This window comes from Haliotis cracherodii, unplaced genomic scaffold (genome assembly GCF_022045235.1).
Source record: "Haliotis cracherodii isolate W230 unplaced genomic scaffold, xgHalCrac1.p SCAF_7, whole genome shotgun sequence".
NCBI classification, from domain to species: Eukaryota; Metazoa; Mollusca; class Gastropoda; order Lepetellida; family Haliotidae; genus Haliotis; species Haliotis cracherodii.
In genome coordinates this window covers 19,267,569-19,287,953 of record NW_027266330.1, presented here as the reverse complement: position 1 = coordinate 19,287,953, position 20,385 = coordinate 19,267,569, and the positions used below count along the sequence as shown (strand labels likewise).

Genomic DNA, 20,385 nt, shown 5'->3' with positions numbered 1-20,385 from the left:
CAGTTGTCAGACCTACATGACGGAATGAGACAACAGAAGAATATGTTTCCTCTTCTAAGATCGGTAGGTCTAGAAATTACAGAGATCTAGGGTATGAATCGCAAGCAAAATAATGACTAACAAATAAGATATGATAATGAAAATCACATTGTCTATATATTTTGTTTCAGGTCATGATCAAAGATAAAACGCTTCAAATGTATCACGAGCTTAAAATGGCCCACTTGATGAATGGTATGTAGTGTAGATAATAAGACTGATGGTTATGTCCTCGGAGCATAATGTAGCCAACTAAGTAATGCATGTCATAACACGTTCACTCCTCCACTCATATTGTCCTTCATTCCAATGTACTCCGCCAAGCCTTCCCCATGACCTTCCTCCAGACCTTCCTTATCTTGACCGTACTTCATCCCAGTCATCTAATTGGTCCTGTATACCACGCATCCTACTTGCCCCCCTAGTCCCTTGTCAATTTGGCCATTCCTCCCTGGAGCATCTCGTTTCTTATATCATTGTTCTGCTGTCTAAACTCCACATAACATATATCGCATGTTATATTTCTGTATTTGAACTGTTATTGATCATGTTCTTCTCTTTCCTTTCTCCTACCACTACTACCCAAAATCCCCAATTCTTCCATCTGTGCTTCACCAGTTATTCCATCTCTCATTCTGGTGCCATTGCATCGTCCTCCTTCTGTGTGTGCTTCATCTTTCCATTCTCCCATCTGTCTCTCGTTATTCCCTCCTACACTCAAACATGTTGTACCAGTGGGACATTTGCCTTTACAGTGGTTCAACTGGTATATAACATGTGAGTAAAATGAGAGTACATAAATGGATACATTTCAAAGACATGTATAATAAAACAATTGAATGATGACTGTACGTTCTAATTGTAGTTTCAATCTTTCAGCTTTGGGTAAAAACATCATCTTAAGATTTAAAGAAGTTTTTGCTGAGATAGTTTGCTAAATGTTGGCTGTTAAATGGAATACATTGGTTCCTTCAAGATCAAGGAAGGTAACGTTTTATTACTTTTCAGGTTGGACATGTCGAAAGTCCAGGAATTGAGCAACAAATGGGTAAGTTTCAACATATTATTTCTGTTTATTATTATTGTGTTTTTATCGATGCAATATGTATTGATCGAAATTACAATGACAGCATGTTGCTGCTACTCAGTTGTCTCTCTAACAACACTGAAAATGTGAAAACATTTTTGTTTTTGCTTGTTGCAGAGAGGCTTCACTTTGAGTCAGGGAAGGAAGGAAAAGAATCCGACATTCAAGTGTGTAACTTACAAGAATCTCACGTTCGTAGACTGATTATCTTAATCTTATGATTAATGTTATATTCTCGCTGTCGCATATTACGAACATATTTAGGAAAGGTGCATATTATCTTCAACTGCAATCTGCCAAGATCTGGATTATAGAAACATATCAAACTTCCTTTTCAACCAATGTTATATCTGAAGTAATCATAGAATACATGACTATGTGTATTTCAGCCAGTACGGGAGGAAGGTATCCAGACAACCGAATTGGAAATAGAGCCACAGGACACAGATGGAAAAGATCTTAAAAGCCGTAAGTACCTGCAGCTGAGGGTCCTGTGGGTAGAATTAAGATTGTCCACTCGTGAAAACTTAGTAAGAATTATCATAAATCATAAATTTACAAGTTACTTTACCCAGATAAAAGGCATCGCTGCCGTATTGCTCCCTTACAATGATTCCCTTTATATGTGTCTTCAATTTTCAATACAGAACATAAAGTCATTCACGTATTGAAAAGGTCACCCCGTGAGCGGTTGATATATTAATTTTTTATGTTTGTTTGTTTGTTTGTTTGCAGGCTGGCGAGAAATCGACAAGCTTAATCACGATCTGGACAACCTACTGAAGGTAATTTTTCATATACTAATATTTATCATAACATTCATAATAGATTTTTTTAAAATACAATGGTGAATACTGGAATGAACGATGGACAATTACAAACATTTTTAATGGTCACACGCACGAGTAGATAGATATAGTGTGTCTTATCAAGTTTTTTGTTGTTTCAGGACAGGGATCAAAGAAAAGAACTCCACAAATTATACACGGGTATGTAATCCGGTTCTGGAAACGTATTCACTTAACTGAATGTCCCGCATGTGACGAAATTTCTACTACCATGACTACTACTACTACTACTACTACTACTACTACTGCTACTACTACTACTACTACTACTACTATTACTGTTGTTGCTGCTCCTACTACTGCTACTACCAAGTTAAATGATAATTAATTACTAATCATTGTTGATAATGTACTGCTCAATGATAGGTTTATCTACTCTATATATCGTTTTCTTTTCCAGTGGAGTGGCAGGCAACAATGGAGTACCTGACTCGATACACGACGGTCTTATCTTTGTTAGACAAGGAGGTACCCAGTTTCGATGTTGTGAGTATAACCGTTTAGCTGTGGATTGGGATATCTACATTTTTAACATTCGTTTTACATTTTACTTTACAGATCATTTCCAATTTTTGGAAAACACATTGTGAAAATGAAAAAAATGCTTGTATTTTTAAAATTGTAGTTAACAAATGAAGCAAGCTTATATCATCATGAGAACATGAAATAAAATTATTCTCCAGACATGTTCACCTCATACTGAAACTTCTCTGTATAAATTTTACATTTATTAAAGTATTTAACTTCCTCTAACGTTATGTCAGTCTCAAATAAACAAATAATTATTTGTTTTTCATGCTTGAGTTGGAGGATATCCACACTATTCACATAGAGAGAGAGAGACGGGGGCGGGGGGGGGGGGGGGGGGGGGGGGGGGGATTTTACAAGCTGAACAACAAAACATCCAGTGACATATCAGTTACGTTTGGCAACCAGATGAATGACTGTTCTTGTCTACACATGAAACATGTACCTTTACTTACAGCTGGCTGGTTCTATAACGTCACAATCTGACAACACGAGTGATGGTCGAGGCCACAATAGAGGTAAAACACAACTTGAAGCAATTGATATATTCAGTTCCCCAATCAGCATCAAAATAAAGCTATGCAATGCATTTGCCCATGAGGTACAATCTGCAGCAAACTCTTTTGTATTGATCCCCATACATCTAGGAAATTGCCAACTACCCAGCAAACATTTGACAGTTTTATAAGTTTCATACATATAAGTCACAAAATATTTCATGAGGGTTTTTTTCTCTTTTGGTAATTATCAGAACAGGAATCTAAAGGAAACACAAGAGCTCCCGTTCTGATTCACCAGCTGAGGCAATACCAACAAGGACGACTGACAGAAAACCACCTGGCTGCAATTGCAATGGAGGTAAATAGCAGGGACAAATATCAATAGAAAAACAGATATCTAATCTATCATGGACCTGACTACCAACATGTACCTAGGATAACAACATAGCCCACATACAGCCACTCCATGAATGTCTTTGTCGTTTAAATGACCACGAAAAGAAGCGAACATAAAATCCGCGTATGTATTCCCGCTTCTCATGCACTGACCTGATTAAGCTTAAATAGTTTATGAAATTCACACACACACACACACGCACGCACACACGCACGCATGCACGCACGCACACACACACACACACACGTGTATAGATAGATAGACAGACAGACAGGTGTGTGTGTCTGTATTTTATCTTTGTGTAGTTCATATGTGCTCAACATGCTCATCTTAACATTTATGCATTAAAGTCATTATTATCAGTATGTTCTACTGATATCTGAAACCTATATATTGGGAGATACTTTGAAATATACATATTCATAGCAATGTTTACTGAATTGAATGTATTGTGATTTGATATACATGTATATGGTATATGGTTATGTATATGCTTAGAGATCGGTACGATCTGGGTGTGGGGTGGTTTACAGGTCTGCAAGCTGTTCATTAGCAAAGTGAATTTTCAAAGTATTAATTCAATGCTTGGAAATATCATGATCTTTTTCATGCGTTGATCCCCTTTGTGTAATTGTACTACGACTTTTTTCTCTTTCGGGATCTCAAAATGTTGATGATAAAAGTTTGTCATTTGGATTATGTCTCAATACTGAAGGAATGTCATCCTCCATTGAACTCGTGAGCAGCTGCCTGAATAGTGTCACTGTCTGTTCTTGGTTGATTTCTGTGAAACCAACACGTTACTGAATTATTTTATCTTGTAGATAATCAGGGAAAACGAGCAGAAACTCACGGAACTGAAAGCAAAGAACGATACTCTGGAAAAAGGTTTGTACTGTTAGGTGACAATGCCTACAGACAAATCTCTACTGTTGTGTTCTTATTGAAGTTTCCGACATGCACTGTATACACAGATAGATGATGCTATTATGCTGGACTTCTGTAATACAACTGCTGACAAGGAGCGTTGTCCCAACATCGAAGGAGTTTATCTTTCACGTGTAGTTTTGTTTCAATACTGAAATTGTTTCTGAAATTAGCCGTGCTTCATAAAATGTGATGGAAAATGAGGTTTAACGTCGCGTTCATGTTTATTGCACTTAAATAACGCCGATTTTATAGTGCTAGCTCACTCAGATACCATGCCTCAGTTTAACATGAATACCCTACTCTGACATGGTAAAATGATTCCGAGCCAACCAGTCCTTGTTCAAGCCCCTTAATGCCGAGTGCCAGGCAGGGTAACAACAGGTGCCATCTTTTACCAACTTTTCGAATGTCGCGGCTAGGGATTGAACCCCAACCTTCTGCTCTTCGGGCGGACGCTCTATTACTAGCCCACAGGCGGTCACTTCACATAAAGTTGTGTAAATGTTATGTTTTTGCAAATAACAACACACTATTTAGTCATTCGTTTGATCAATGTTTTATTCTAACAAATTCGTTGACAAAACTCATACCTAGTAACCGGAAACATAGCGACACGTCCTAAAATAGGGGTGGTATAACAACTTAATTTACAATGTCAATATTGGACCACCATTTGATGCAGGTGATGCAGCAGGTGCGCATTGAAGACACGAGATGATTGAAAACAGCCAGGGGGTTGTTGTTCAAAATGGCAAGCAAAGCTTGGCCCAACTTAGCTATATCGTTACCGTCTGGTTCTGATACTGTTGTAAGTGTCGTTCCATCTCAACCCAGGCATATTCCTTTGGGAAGAGGTATGGAGAAACACCATGCCATGACAGTACAGCAATGTTATGCTGCCTCAAAATAGTTGTTCCAACACTTGCAACATGTGGTCGGATTGATCCTGCTGTAACGTGACGTTACGTCCCTGGATTTGCACAAAGGGTAGAACATAATCTCAAACGATATCGTCCCGCTAGCGCATGCCATTCAAATTACCATTAACAATGATGAGTTGTGTTCTCAGTTGAGTTGTGATGCCACCCCATACAATGACACCTCCAAACCCAGACTGACGGTGTTGAGTCACGCAAGCGACAGTAAGACGTTCTTCTCCGTGCCTGTAGGCCCTTACATGATTTTCCGCGCTGACAACTCAGTCCTGTCTTCTGAACCTTATATGCTGTCAACACCAAACTAGACGTGACTGACGGTGAGGTGGAGGCAACATTTGGGATATCGCTGAACGTTGTGGTCAGATATTATGCTTCCTCAACCTGTTGTGTATGGTTTTGCCACTAATTGGTCTCAACCTAGGACTTGTCCGAGGTAGTTATGTAGCAGTTTGGTATCGATTCCGTACATGCACCAACCGAATACGGTTGGCTTGTTGACATGACGTTACACATTTCCAACCGGCCCGTGGTACGTTTCGAGTGTTGCCATGTCATAGATGATATTGTGTTTCGATGAACATGAAAGTGTCTGACAACTTTGTTTTGCGCCGTCCCTGTTTGCAGCATACCCACGGCACATAGCCGTTGCATTGCGTGAGCGTTAGTTTCCCAAAAGTGTTTTGTTTATGAGCACCTGATAGATAGACAATTATTGTGTGCTTTTGACAATCAAAACAACGTGTGTGAGTATCATGCTCCCGACAAACACGCAACCATTCAAAGTGTGCGCCGTGAATGAACATGAACGTGCGAATTGTGAATCTCGACATTAAAGTCGAGGAGATGTCTCCATAAATTTGTATTGAAAGATGCATATGTAACGGTTACTTTTTTCCGTTTATGTATATTCATACCATGATAATGAATCGGAATCGGAATCATACAATGGGCTGTTCTTTTAGCAGAGATTTATGATTATTGTAAGGTGGTGTCGCCCTTGCAGGGGTTCATTTACTAAAATGGTCTGTCAATACCATAAAATGCCATATCTTTTAAATAAACTTGTGAGAGAATCTAAGGATTTTGTGTCCATGGGAGATATTGCACCCCAATCTGTCACTGTCTATGTAATGTTGTGTAGTTTTATTATTAAGTTGTTGATCCCCAAACTTTTACCCAATGAAAGTAGCCAATACCTAAATGTGTAAAGATAGTTCTCACCTTTCAGACTATGGAAGCACTGTACACATTGTTGGACTGACATGTCAACCTAGACTGGTTTCGTGTAAGTATTTCCGGGAACGAGTGAAAGCATGGGCGGATACAGAGGTGGGTAGCGGGGGTGCGCACCCCGCCCCCCCCCCCCCCCCCCCCCCTTTTTTATTTCCAAAAAAATATTTATTTCGGTATAAATTACTACCAAAGACAATAAATAGATCTTAATTGTGCACCCCCCCCCCCCCCCCCCTTTTCAAAAAAGCTGTATCCGCCCATGGAATGGGTGACTAAACGTACTCTTGTGCCAGTCAGCAATATGGGCGCAACATAACGACGAATCTGAAAAACACAAACTGTCATGGTATAATTGCAAACAATGAGGCAGCCAACATGTTATCAGATTCCATTTTATATAGTTATGACACAAAGCAAAGAATGCAAGGGACATAACTCTTACCATGTATAAAACAGATATATCCAACTTAAAAAATATTGACAGTAGCTCTCTTTTGACATATAATAGTATTATAACTTAACATAATTAAAAGTAGGTTTACTTCTATGTCCAATAATACAAAAGTAAAATATATAGTAGTCTTTTGTACTTGTCGCATCACAACTGCTAAATGCTACTGAGCTTATGTTGAAACTCGGGCACTTCAACCGACCAGCAGAAACATCGACCAAGTTCAAGTTAGTATAAAACGTCAACGCCAAAGGATAATCTATCTAGATTATCTGCCGTAACAGATTCCATTGGGCGTAAAAAGCAAAATGGCGGTGAAAATAATATGAATGGATCACTGAAATCAGTGATGACACCAGGTGTTCGCGAAAAGGGTAAGCATGTCACTCACCCGCCACTCACACAATTTACATAAAAAAGTAATTGTTGTCTGACGCGGTGAAACAGTACTCCTGGCATACAACGGCGGCCTGTAAACAAACCAGACAGTCAGTTGATGGATCGGAATACCCAGTGACAGGAAAGCGCATTTACTGATTTTGCTGAAACTAAAAACGATATGACAATTTTGAATTATGTCTGCTGAATCATGAAATATGTTCGGGTTTTCTTCAACACATTGGGAGACGGAGGGGCTGGGGGCAGTTATAATGTGTCACTGAAAAACCAGATGTTCGCGACCTACATGACCTATGCTAGTATATTGACCTTCACTATGTCATGATCTACCCTATGAGAGAGGGATAATTCTGCTTAAAATGCAGTTCAAGTGACTTCTAATATGAATGTGTTCGTGTACTGACCCAAGTGTATAAAATGTCTCATGAACTCACAATGCATACTACACTGTAGTAGAGTTTATGTATGTGTGATGTCTGCATTCGACTTGTACATAAAGATTAGGAAAGAGATGCTACATTTGATAGTAGCTACATTTCACATTGGGTGAAACACAGAATGTTATACAGTTGTGGTTTTAATGTCTTTTAATGTGTATTTGTATTATTTCGGCAATGTTGATGGATTGTAATTGTGATTGTGGTTATATGGGAGTCCACCCTCTCCGCGTAATTTTAGAAATTAGAAGTTTAGAACAAAAAAACTTGTCACTATAAAGCATATATGCTTATAACGAACTACGGTTATAACGAATTAAAATTAATGATCCCTTTGAGTTCGTTATAACCGAATTTTACTGTATGTGTACGCAAGCAAGTCAAAATTATTTCGACAATTTTGATACATTTTTGCGTGTTATAGGCAAAAACACAGCTTATCTGAGCTCTGTGAGATAGCAGACGTCTTTATTTCTCAAATTCCCGTGTTGCAGACTGGTGATCCAGTGTGGTTTGGTTGGTTTGTTGTTAAACACAGCACTCAGCAAAATTCCAGCTATATGACCGCTGTCTGTAAATAATCTAGTCTCGACCAGACAAACCGGTGATTGATATCATGAGCATCGATCAATGCAACTGGGATCGATGACATACATCAACCAAGTCAGCGAGCCTGACCTTCCTATCCTGTTAGTCGCCTTTTACGGCAATCATGGGTTGCATACTGGGGATGCATTTGGATAGCAATGGGGCGAGAGAAAAACTCATCCCTTGGTTGTAGTACCATGTGTTACGTTAAATTATTTCCTTATAACACCCCGACACAAAAAGCAACCCGTGTATCAGTCGGGGTGTAGTTACAATAACAAGATCAATCGTGTGAGTTATTTAAAAAAAATAATAATCACACCGCATGCAGAATGCATATGGTCTGACCTGTAGATAAAAACATGAAATTTGGATTTGTAGACAAGGCCAAGTTCACAAAATATATTCTGAAGTCTGAATAACGACTACAAGTAGGGCTGGGACGAGTCCAAATTTACTACTCGGGTACCCACTCCCATATTACCCGACCCTACCCGGGTACCCATTGTAGGTCTCAAGAGATACAAAATGTCTGATTGGGAATTTTTTTTCCACAGCACTTGCAAAACGTATTTAGATGCATGTATCATACACTGACGTTGACTTAAGTTATATCTTTATTCAACTATATGAAAAGTCAGAAGGAATGGGTGCTTAGTCTGAAAGAAATGCGAACATTAGTGACTTGTAGTGTAACCATAGAGTTCTAGATAGTTTTTGCCATTAAACTATATATCACATGACTAACCACGGGCCCGGGTAGTCATGTGGGTACCCGGGTCCTACTCAGTACCCACCCGACCCAGGTACCCGAGGTACCCGTCCCAGCCCTAACTACAAGTTATCAGAAAATGCACTTCGTCTTCAATACTCTAGGCATAAAACAATTTCATGTAGGATTTGATATGGAGGTTTGTGGCTTTGAGAAACGGCCGAGAGGTACATGTGTAATGTGCCAATCTAAATTCTGAGACAATACTGCGTTGCGATCTCTAATAGTAATACTAAAAACATAATGCGAGACACTCAAAAATTTTTTTGAAACAATGCTGTCCTTCACTTCACGTTTCACACACACACACACACACACACACACACACACACACACACACACACACACACACACACACACTGTGACGGGGTAACGGTGAAAGTGACTGAAGCGGACATAGAATATACCTGTTCATGCGGTGGATGATGAACACAAAAATGTCAAAAATATCCTAAAACACGATAGTTTTTAGTTTATTTTCATCCTATTCTGTAAAAGATTCATATAGAATCCACACACAAACACTTTTGTTGGGAAATTCACTCACTGAGGTCGTATTTCATACACGAACATCGTCCACGCACAACACACGTCTGGCAGATATCTCCACAATGGGGGTAAATAAAAAGTGTACCAAAAATTCTTTTATATTACATTTTACGGTAAATTAATCCATTTGTTTCTTAATGAAATGCATTTTGAATTCTTGTAGTAATAGTTTTACATTGTAATTAGCGCACTACTATAGCGCAGTTGTGGGAGATATCCTGTACTGATGAAAAACACAGACGAACATTCAGCGCGCTGTTTGGAAACAAGCAAACAATCAGCCGATATTTTCAGTAAATCTCTTTCTGTATCTCAGTTTGTAACAAACAGTGAAATAAACTTGCTACACAACAAATACAATGTTTATTTCCAGGTCCTAAACGTCACCTGGACGCGGCTCGGGCCAACACAGCCTGGTGTCCCGTAACTACAGACGGTGAGCTGGTCAACTCGGAGCCCAACACAGGGGATGAGGGGCGGAACAGGCTACAGAAGTACATGGGGACCTGTAGCTCCCCCATCCCCCTTCCTCCACCCCCCTCCACCCTCAACCCCCTCCCCACAACACCAACATACTGGGAGACAAAGACCAGGGTGCGGGTGGTGGTGGAGGGAGTGCCGTTCTATGTCCTGGAGATGGGGCTATGCGAGGCAGGACAGGTGGACAGTGGGCCGTGGGTTTCTCGACAGCGTCGCTCCTGGTGTGTCCGTGTAGGGATCTGTGGCAGACACGGGGAGAGTATCTGTACCATGGTGTATCGGGAGAGGGAGCGGGGCGAGTGTCTCCAGAACACCATGTCCGCAACTCCCGGCACACAGGCCACCCTCCACTATGGCGTGGTGCTGGATGTGGGGAGGGGGAGAGTGGCCTTCATTGACTTGGACAGGGGGATTGTTCTTGGCAAGTATGATGAGGTGTTCGGGGAACCTCTTGTCCCCCTGTTTAGTGTTGGGTATCCCTCACCTGACTATACAGTGTCGATGAGTCTGATCAGCGGGGAGGACGTCGACATGACAGACACTAAGAGGGCCCTCGTCTACCAAGCGCTGAGATAGGAAATAAACTGGTTATGTAAAGTTGTCTGTGTAACTGAGAGATTTCTATCAACTGTTTCAATGACAGGCGGGGAAAGTGAGTGAAGCGGACATAGAAGTGTTCGGTTTGTGTTCTGTTTGTTGTGTACAAAATACAACCAAGTTCTTCACATGTCTGGTTTCACTACTTTCCTGGTTTCTCCTGGAGTTGGAAATTATTTTAAATACTCACACGAATATTGTTGTAATGGAATTATTGGTGTAGTTGCTGAAATTATGTCACAGCAACAACTTTCTGAAATGTTATGTGAAACAGAAGTGAGTACATGGGCAAAATGTAAAACTTCTTTCAAAACAAGATTTTTTCTGCTAATATTGATTTATTATGATAAAACAATTGTTTTAAATACCCACACAAATATTGTTATAATGAAATAATTGCTGTAGTTGCTGAAATTATGTCACAGCAACAACTTTCTGAAATGTGATGTGAAACAGAAGTGAGTGCACAGACAAAATGTAAAAATTGTTTCAAAACACGATTTCTTCTGCTAATATTGATTTATTATGATAAAACAATTGTTTTAAATACTCACACGAATGTTGTTATAATGGAATTATTGCTGTAGTTGCTGAAATTATGCCACAGCAACAACTTACTTAAATGTGATGTGATACAAGTGAGAACATGCAGTGACAAAATGTAAAATTGTCGCCAAACACGATTTCTTCTGCTTATATTGATTTATTATGATAAAACAATTCTTTTATATACTCACACTAATATTGTTATGATGAAATTATTGCTGTAGTTGTTGAACCTATGTCACAGCAACAACTTTCTGAAATGTCATGTGACACAAGTGAGTACAGAGACAAAATGTAAAAATTCTTCCAGAAAATGATTTCTTCTGCTTATATTGATATAATACTATAAAACAATTGTTTTAAATCCATACATAATATTGTTATTATTAATTTATGGCTGTATTGGCTGAAATTATGCTACAGTAACATCTTCTGATGAAATGTGATGTGAGGTATGTCGCAAAAAAGCGAGTGTACAGACACAATGTAAAAATTGTTTCAAAACAAAACAGTTTCTGCTTATATTGATTTTATATGCGAAAATAAGGTTTTTAAATTCACACATAAAACTTGTTGTGATGAAATTATTGCTGTAGTTGCTGAAATTGGTAACTCGCCACTATCTGGTCTGACACAGAAATGAGTGTCCCGACGAAATATTAAAATTCTTTCCAAACAAAATTTCTTCTGCTTATGTTGATTTAATACAGAAAATATTTGTTTAAACCCACACATGAATCTTTTAGTGATGAAATTATTGCTGTATTTGCTGAAACTATTCCACATGGTCATTCGTTGCTTTTGCTGAAGCTAGTGCACACACAACATATAAACATTCTCTCGGAACAAGATTTCTTCTGTTTGTGAAGGTGTGATACTGTAAAATATATATCTTAAATCCAAACATGAATAAGTTATATTAATGACATGGTTACTGCTGTCATGGCTGAAACTAGGCACATTTGTAATTCTCTTGTATTTGATATTCATGACTCAATAATGTCACCATTTACTATTAGTTTTTTTCTATATTTGCGAAGATTTACAACTATAAGATATCTGTTTTGAATACCTACGCTAATAAATTTATGACTTAACAATTGCCATAAGTAAATAACAACAAAGAAAAAACAGCTTCTCTATTCATATAATGCCAACAGTGGCCGATTAATTGCCAATGTCGACCCGATGTAGGTGTGCTAGCTGGGACAGGATCATGATGATAGAATATTTATTAAAAAGAGTTCATGATTATCATATATGACGGTGGTCTGGACCAGACAATCCAGTGATTGACATCATGAGTCACCTTTTACGGCAAGCATGGGTTGCTTAAGACCTATTATACCCCGGATCTTCACGGGTCTCGTATGCATAGAGATCCATGTTATCTCAATGTATCTAACCTTCTGATACTGATTGACTGAGACCCATTATTTTCAATGCACTCTTCTAATATGAAAGGTACATTTCCTATGTTCACTGCTTGAATTGTCGAACTGTTGCCATAACATTTTGCATCTCGCACTGTGATGTAAGAATATCACATTACAATGTAAGGCGCCTTTCTCAAGATATTTATAGTTTCCAAATGAAATAGATCTAAGGGGAGTAACTCCAATTTTAGCTTCTGTCTTTTTAACGCCGCACTCGGCAATATTCCAGCTATATGACAGAGGTCTGTAAATAATCGAATCTGGACCAGACAATCCAGTTATTGACATCATGAGCAACAATCCACACGTTTGGGACATGATGACATGCATCACCCAGTCAGCGAGACAGACCATCCGATCCCATTGGTCGTCTCTTATGACAAGCATTGTCGCCTTTTCTAGCAAGAATGGGTTCCTGAAGATCTATTCTATCCCGGATCTACCTTTTATATTATCAAAGATAACTGGCGATGTGCCTACAGATCCATGTTAACACAATCTGTTACACTTCCCTACTATATTATCAGAGAATACTGATACTATGCCCACAGAAGCGTGCACCTACTATTTTCTCCCAAGAGTGAGGTTGTATGCATGGATGCATGTTAATGATAATGATGAAACACACACTTGTTGAAGGTATTGTATATTGTTTTATTTACTCCCATGTAAGCTATATCAGCGTACAAACCATTCTGTGTAAAATATGTTGAAAAAGACATTGCACTCTATTTGTTATATTGTCAACATGCACACTTTACATGGCAAAGGAACAGCAAATGGGGCCGACCTTGCAGACCTAAAGCACTGAAATACCTGAAAAGGATATGTGTTCAATTCACTGTCTTCAAGAAGCAAGACATTCTACATTTTTTACTTCAAACACACATTCAAACAGGAAGGAAAAAAACATCAAGCCCAGATATGAGCACCATTGACCTCGACAAGGAATATAAGGGATCGAGTAACCGGTTCAAGATTATTCAACCTGCAATGTCCAAGTTAAACATGAAACTATTTTTACATTTGGACATCAGCATATTCTTCATAATGAAAAGTGTGGCAGGAAAAGTACCAAAAATTGTTAACAGAAATCATGGACTTTTGTAAACATCCGTGTAGTTGGTGCATATCTGCTTTCTGACTAGACACAAAATGAATCTCAGTTATCTTGACAAAGTACACGTCACGCTCACACAAATAACACATATCACTCAGAAGCAACATGCTCACTGTTAAAGTTAACTGATTGTTACTTATTCCACCACAAGTTTGGTGGACAATTGACTCTGATAAAGTCAGAGGTTTCAAATCGCAATAACAAGGTTCTGGCTGAAACAGCTAATCTGATGCGAGCATCAGTGTACATGTCTTACACAGGACCACAACGCAAAGACTGTCATGGTATTTCATTGAAGGAAAGAAGTATTTACCTGTCCCATAGTTTTTGAAAGTTTCTATGAAAATGGGAAAGTTGTCAAAAGATATAAATCAGAAGTTAAAATCCATAACTAACACAGCAAGTAATATACATTTTCCTTTTTGCCATCATTCATATCCATTCAAAATAATTTACAGCTAAAAGATATACAGTTAACAGTAGCTGATATGTTGTAACATAACACAAATACTGATCAAATATGTGGTAGTCTCAACTCACATACCTAGCCTTACCGTTTAACACTGGTATCATTTATATACATTGCAAATAACTACATGATCACGAAAGACGAATCTGTATCACTGACTACATCCTGAAATTCACTTAGACGCCCACAGCTTAGTATCACCTGTGGTACATTCCATACAAACTGATTCATGTCATTCAACCCTTCGAAGGTGACCCACGAGTTCAAATCGTCCGTCACCAAATACCTGTGCAGAGTTGCTTCCCTTAGGCATGCCTGGATTCAATGATCATGGGTTTGAGTCCCAGGTTTGATATTGGTCCTTTGTCATGATGGTGTATATTTTAGGTCTGCATCACTTTCCACTCACATTAAGCTGAAAATTTATGTTATAGCGGAAATACATTTTGAAGTGTCATTCACCCAAACACACTCACCACGTACTCATTCAAACGTTTTTTAGAGCATGTGACATGGATTAAGTTCAGATTTCTTTTTAGATCACAAGAAGATGAGAACACCGAGAGTCTTACCACCCAGACAACGTTAACAGCATTTATTTATTACTGTATGTCTCATAGCCGACATTACAGAGCTGAAAAAGCTCTAAAAAAATGAGGTCAGTAAAACGAAAATAAATAAAATACGAAATTTCGTTGAGAACAATTCAACATTCATCCAACAATCATTCAACATGTCTACCATTATATCATGAGTCCATGTCATAGTGATATGCATCAAAGGAAACAATATACCAGGTATATTAACAAGACACAACCAAAACCAGAAAGTAGAAATCATTTAATACTGAAACATCCAAAGCATTCATTCTTTATGGATGCTTGTCTTTGGCAGCTGTTCATCATTCTACCATGAATTTGGAATTTACTTGATTCTGATTGGTCAATCAGAGGCTATTAAATCACAATAAACCCCCTCTGATTGAAACAGCTGGTTTAACGGCTAAGGATATGCATGTGCACGTTGTGCTTGCCCACAAAGATGGCAGAGCTAACGAATTCCGTGTCAGTGGGAACTTTTGACACAGGAAGTTTTGCTGATGTCTAGTTTAACAAACACGTAAACAACATTTGTCGTCTGCTGCTCAAGCTATCATATTATGATGTAATCACATAAACACACACACACACACACACACACACACACACACACACCCCACACCCCCACCCACACCCGACCCCCCACACCCCAACACACACACACATTAACAGACGTGAAGGACACGCCGCCGAAAAGGCAAAAGTATGTATTACATATTCTACCCCTACTTCATCTGTTTCAACTGCAAAGGAATGGACAGACAACTCCCTCTGTTTTTCACAACCCCTACGACCGAAACCAAGGGTGAGGTCAAACCATACTTTTGCTGAAGACTCACAGGGTTGTCTACTGACTGAACATCGGTGGGGGTTTCAGGATAAAGTGCAGGGAAAAAGTCACGAATTTATGCAACAGGGACCCAATCATGTCCCGTAGCAGCTTTCAAAAAATACCGTTCCAAACTAAATCCAAGTAACATGGCTTTTGTTCAACTCCCGCGAAAACATGTGCATGAAGCCGATGGTACATGGTACACACTAAAACCCCTTGGTCACAACACAATCTCTCAAATGGTGAAAGTAATTTCCACACAATCCAGCTTGAGCAAGGTGTATACGAATCACTGCGTCATAGCCACAACTGTCACTCTCCTCTGGCATGCCGGTGTTGAGGCGCGCGAAATTGTAAAATTAACAGGTCACAAATATCAGCAGTCATTGATGTCTTACAACACAGACTCTTCCTCCAGCCAAAAGCGGCAATACTCGGGTATTCTCCAGGGTATCAGCGTGAACAATACTTCGAATAATCAGGTAAACATGTCACAACAATTTCACACTGGAATGTCTGGTCCGTACCAACTCTCCAACTGCCATGTTACTATAAATAACTGCTTCCGGGAGTAGTGTTTGATTGAGTGCGTTATGACTGTGGGGAGAATGGGTGTATTCGAATTCTGTTTGAAGTTCTCAGTGAATTTTTTCAATGAGATTTTTGAGAATTTGTAATGTAAACATAAGATATTCGAATTTGAATAAATTAAACGATTGTTATATATATTTGTCTTCTGTTATTGTTTTAAGTTGCTATTATAAAGAGCGTTCCACCCCGATGGGAAAGTGAACCCATATTCTCATATATGGAGTGTCCAGCTTACTCAACAAAACGTTGCACCTCAAAGAGTTTCATCTTAAACCGGTCATGGTAGAATGGAGTTAAACCTACTGTGTTTTCAATGTTGAGCTAGGTTACCTGTTGACCCGCAGGCTACGCGTTCGGTTTCAAATTCATTTTAGTGCGGTTAAATCTACAGGTAACCTAGCTCTACATTGAAAACACAGTAGGTTTATCTCCTAATTCAACAATGTTTGGCTTCAAGTATATGACTATCATTCTACCCATATAGTTTTTTTTATTGTTGACAAAAAAATAACTACAGCACCAGACAAAGATATAAGATAATATATTTAGGATTATCATACCTGCAAATCAGAATATCGAGATCTGATTGGTTCACGTGATCTTGATAAAATACGATGTATCCTGCCTGTGAGGAAAATAGTTTTTGAGAGTGAAAATAAATCCCTTATACCCTGCCATGAAGAAAATAGTCTGCATGTGGATTTCTCAGCGGGAGAACAAATTCCCTAAATCCCGCTTGGAAGTAAATACTGCAAGCTTTTTCCAAGTCAATGAATGTCACGTGACATAGCACAAGTTAACCTCAGCTCAGTCGAATAGCTGTTTCCAATCAAATTTGAATTTGTTTTAATTATTTTACAACAGCAGATTTAAACATGTCGGTAAGATAAATTTGTTGGAGCAAGATCACAAGAGGTACATGGGGTTTCATGCGTCCCGCATTAAGATGTATACCACGAGCAATTATAAGGTAATGAAAACATGGCAAAATGAAGAACTTAATTTCAAGGAACACGATATAAACTTTAAGTGCTTAGTAGTTCTTACGTTTATAGTATATGCACAAGATTTGGAAAGGTATGTCTGATTGCCAGATGGATCTACAAGCACTGACCAGCTTGATTGATGACTAAATCCTCATGACCAAAATAACCATAAACATTATTCTCTTAAACATCAACTGACTTTCATTGTCCAGCTACAGGTTCATGCAGATATCAAACTTTAGAAGCATAAGTTTGGTGTCTGTCAAAGCATTTTTGTTCAAGTCACATTAAGAAAACACAAGACTGTGTATGGACAGACAAAGGTAGAACATTTGGTACATCATCCCTCAGTTGCTCCCAAACGCCAAATGTCTTTGAGTAAACGATTCCCGTGGTCCCCTAGCAGAGGCACCACACTGTTAATATCACACACTGTCCTCTGTATCACACATCAAATATTCGCGGCACGTGGTCCTGTCCACAGCGCACAGGTCACATATCAGTGGATGGATTTCGTTTCGGCAGCCTGGGCTTTCTAGGGCTTCGTCCTGTCCCACACCTAAGTACATGTAAACATGTGGCGTCTCCTTGGACAAGTGACTTTGTTCGAAATGTGCCTCTGTTCCCCAGCAGTGAATGGGTATCCGGTAGCATGAGGGGGGCGATGTGGTTGTTAACCTTCTAGCGTCAACAAGCAGCTTGGGTTGTAAGGGAAATGATAATGCTTTGAGCATACCCTGAGTGGTGTGGAAGTATGCAAAATATAAATAGCCTATTAATATTACATAACATCATGTCAGGATACAGTCACTATGTCACTCAAGCCACCCAGAGAGCTGCGCTGAAGACTAATATGTTTTCTTCTCAAGAAATCGTGCAACAGTAAACAAGTCGAGATCTCATTCTTGCTATAACGGGATGTTGGGGATAATTGTAACAGCAGTGGCATTGAGTGTGAGTGAATAAGGCCTTAATTCACAGCTTAATCACAATGAGTATTAAACAACTAAGTCTGGGTGAGTGGCTGATACCATGAACAACAGTTAATGGCACACAGTTAATGGCACAACAATGTACTCCTTGTAAGACATAATATCTTCCGTCAGGAATCAAGACAAGCATGTGGGGAACTGGGGATTATTCTGCCCATGAGATACGGAATATAAAGTCCCCTTTAGGTGTTTATGGTTGTAGTCAGCCTTGGTATCATGAAACAAAGTGGCAGCAATCAAACAAATGGGACAGTTGCGTCCCCTGGACACGCCAGAAACCTATGATTGTGGGTTCGAATCCCGGTTCGCCCCGATTATGTTTCTAGGTTTGTCAGCACCATACCCGTGCTCGTGGGTTTCACCGAAGTGGTAAACGTCTGAGACCTGCATCACTTCGGACTTTCCTCCCACATTAAGCTGACACGCCGTGATATAACTGGAATACTGTTAAAAGCGGCGTTAAACCCAACTCACTCACTCACTCACCTTAGCATGTCTATCGGTAGTCCTAATTACTACTCAAATTTGTTAAGGCGTGACTGGCGTGTCCGTCTGCATTAAACATTATACACACCACTGGTCACCGCTCATCAACTTCCCTTCAGCACAGGTAACCAAGTTTGTGATTGTGACCACTTCAGAACGTAAACGTCATGTAAAATATGCATTTATCTGTAGAAACATCTTCCATGCTTACATTCAGCAACATGCACAAAATATTCAATGCCAGGATGTTGTAATGTGCCTAAGGTTATGCCTTAACAGTCTCACATCCTGTAAAATCCCAGGATTTTGGCTTCTTTGTGTAGTTCTTTCTGGGTTCGGTTCACACGTTAGGGTGCTGCGATGCATACACCTATGGGATTAACAGATGCAGGTAGTGTTGCGATGAATACACCTATGGAATTAACAGATGCAGGTAGTGTTGCGATGAATACACCTATGGGATTAACAGATGCAGGTAGTGTTGCGATGCATACACCTATGGGATAAACAGATGCAGGTAGTGTTGCGATGCATAGATCTATGGGATAAACAGATGCAGGTAGTGTTGCGATGCCGACACCTATGGGATTAACAGATGCAGGTAGTGTTGCGATGCATACACCTATGGGATTAACAGATGCAGGTAGTGTTGCGATGCCGATACCTATGGGATTAACAGATGCAGGAAGTGTTGCGATGCATACACCTATGGGATTAACAGATGCAGGTAGTGTTGCAATGCATACACCTATGGGATTAACAGATGCAGGTAGTGTTGCGATGCATACACCTATGGGATTAACAGATGCAGGTAGTGTTGCGATGCATACACCTGTGGGATTAACAGATGCAGGTACAGTTGCGATGCATACACCTATGGGATTAACAGATGCAGATAGAGCTGTGAGGTCGGCCCCTATATGATTAACAGATGCATTTTGAGCTATCATTTGAAGGGATCAGGGGTTTAATGTCTGTTTGTAAGATGTAGGGACTGTGTCACTAGAAGGGACCAGTAAACAGACAACGATATTGTACTGGCATCTTCATTTTGAGAGCGTTGGAATTCGTATCCAGTCAATAAATCAAGCAAATTGTCAGTGTAAGACTAGACTCTAGCATCACCTTAGTCACCATGACACCGGCATATCCTCCTGCAGCCTGGGGCAGTCTGTCACGTATTGAAATAGCCACAAACACATGTTATGTTTTAAGAATGTATTCTATATATTCTCCCCACATTCATGATTCGATTAAAACCGAATTATCTACATTGAAATCTAGACTAATACTCAGATAACTAATACAACTAACTAAACTTGCTTTACATCTATTTCTAACCTACATCTGTGAACCTCTTACTAATATACTACTACTACGACGACGACGATACTAATACTAATATCTTACTACTGACAATAATACACACAATAAATAATTAACCACACGGATTTGCATAAAAACACTTCAGCGCCTATTCCAATTCTAGTAGATACATTTACTTCAACATATGTGTAGTTTCACTACCATTAGTGTCACTGTCACTCTCCACAAG

General features: G+C 39.3%; 2 protein-coding genes across 4 annotated transcripts in view; both read left to right on the top strand.

The window, feature by feature from the left end:
• LOC139447431 (uncharacterized) overlaps nucleotides 1-20,385 on the top strand; it is a 75,474-nt gene that overhangs the window by 3,454 nt on the left and 51,635 nt on the right. The window lies entirely within an intron of this gene.
• LOC139447436 (uncharacterized) lies at nucleotides 2,081-12,622 on the top strand. Of its 3 annotated transcripts, XM_071228780.1 has the most exons (8): nucleotides 2,081-2,115; nucleotides 2,375-2,460; nucleotides 2,960-3,020; nucleotides 3,254-3,360; nucleotides 4,224-4,287; nucleotides 6,496-6,552; nucleotides 10,070-10,763; nucleotides 11,230-12,622. In XM_071228780.1, the coding sequence occupies exons 2-7, from the start codon at nucleotides 2,392-2,394 to the stop codon at nucleotides 10,750-10,752; spliced, it is 1,041 nt and encodes a 346-aa protein (XP_071084881.1). In that variant the 5' UTR covers nucleotides 2,081-2,115; nucleotides 2,375-2,391; the 3' UTR covers nucleotides 10,753-10,763; nucleotides 11,230-12,622. The 3 variants fall into 3 exon arrangements, with proteins under 3 accessions (XP_071084881.1, XP_071084883.1, XP_071084880.1); XM_071228782.1 differs by having other exon boundaries at nucleotides 3,281-3,360; nucleotides 10,070-12,622; XM_071228779.1 differs by having other exon boundaries at nucleotides 10,070-12,622.

What these genes read in the sequence shown, in the direction of transcription:
- LOC139447436 (XM_071228780.1), top strand. Translation starts at nt 2,392, where the DNA reads ATGGAGTACCTGACTCGATACACGACGGTCTTATCTTTGTTAGACAAG. An exon ending in AGGTACCCAGTTTCGATGTT is followed by an intron (nt 2,461 to 2,959) that starts GTGAGTATAACC and finishes CTTTACTTACAG; the next exon opens with CTGGCTGGTTCTATAACGTC. An exon ending in TCAACCTAGACTGGTTTCGT is followed by an intron (nt 6,553 to 10,069) that starts GTAAGTATTTCC and finishes GTTTATTTCCAG; the next exon opens with GTCCTAAACGTCACCTGGAC.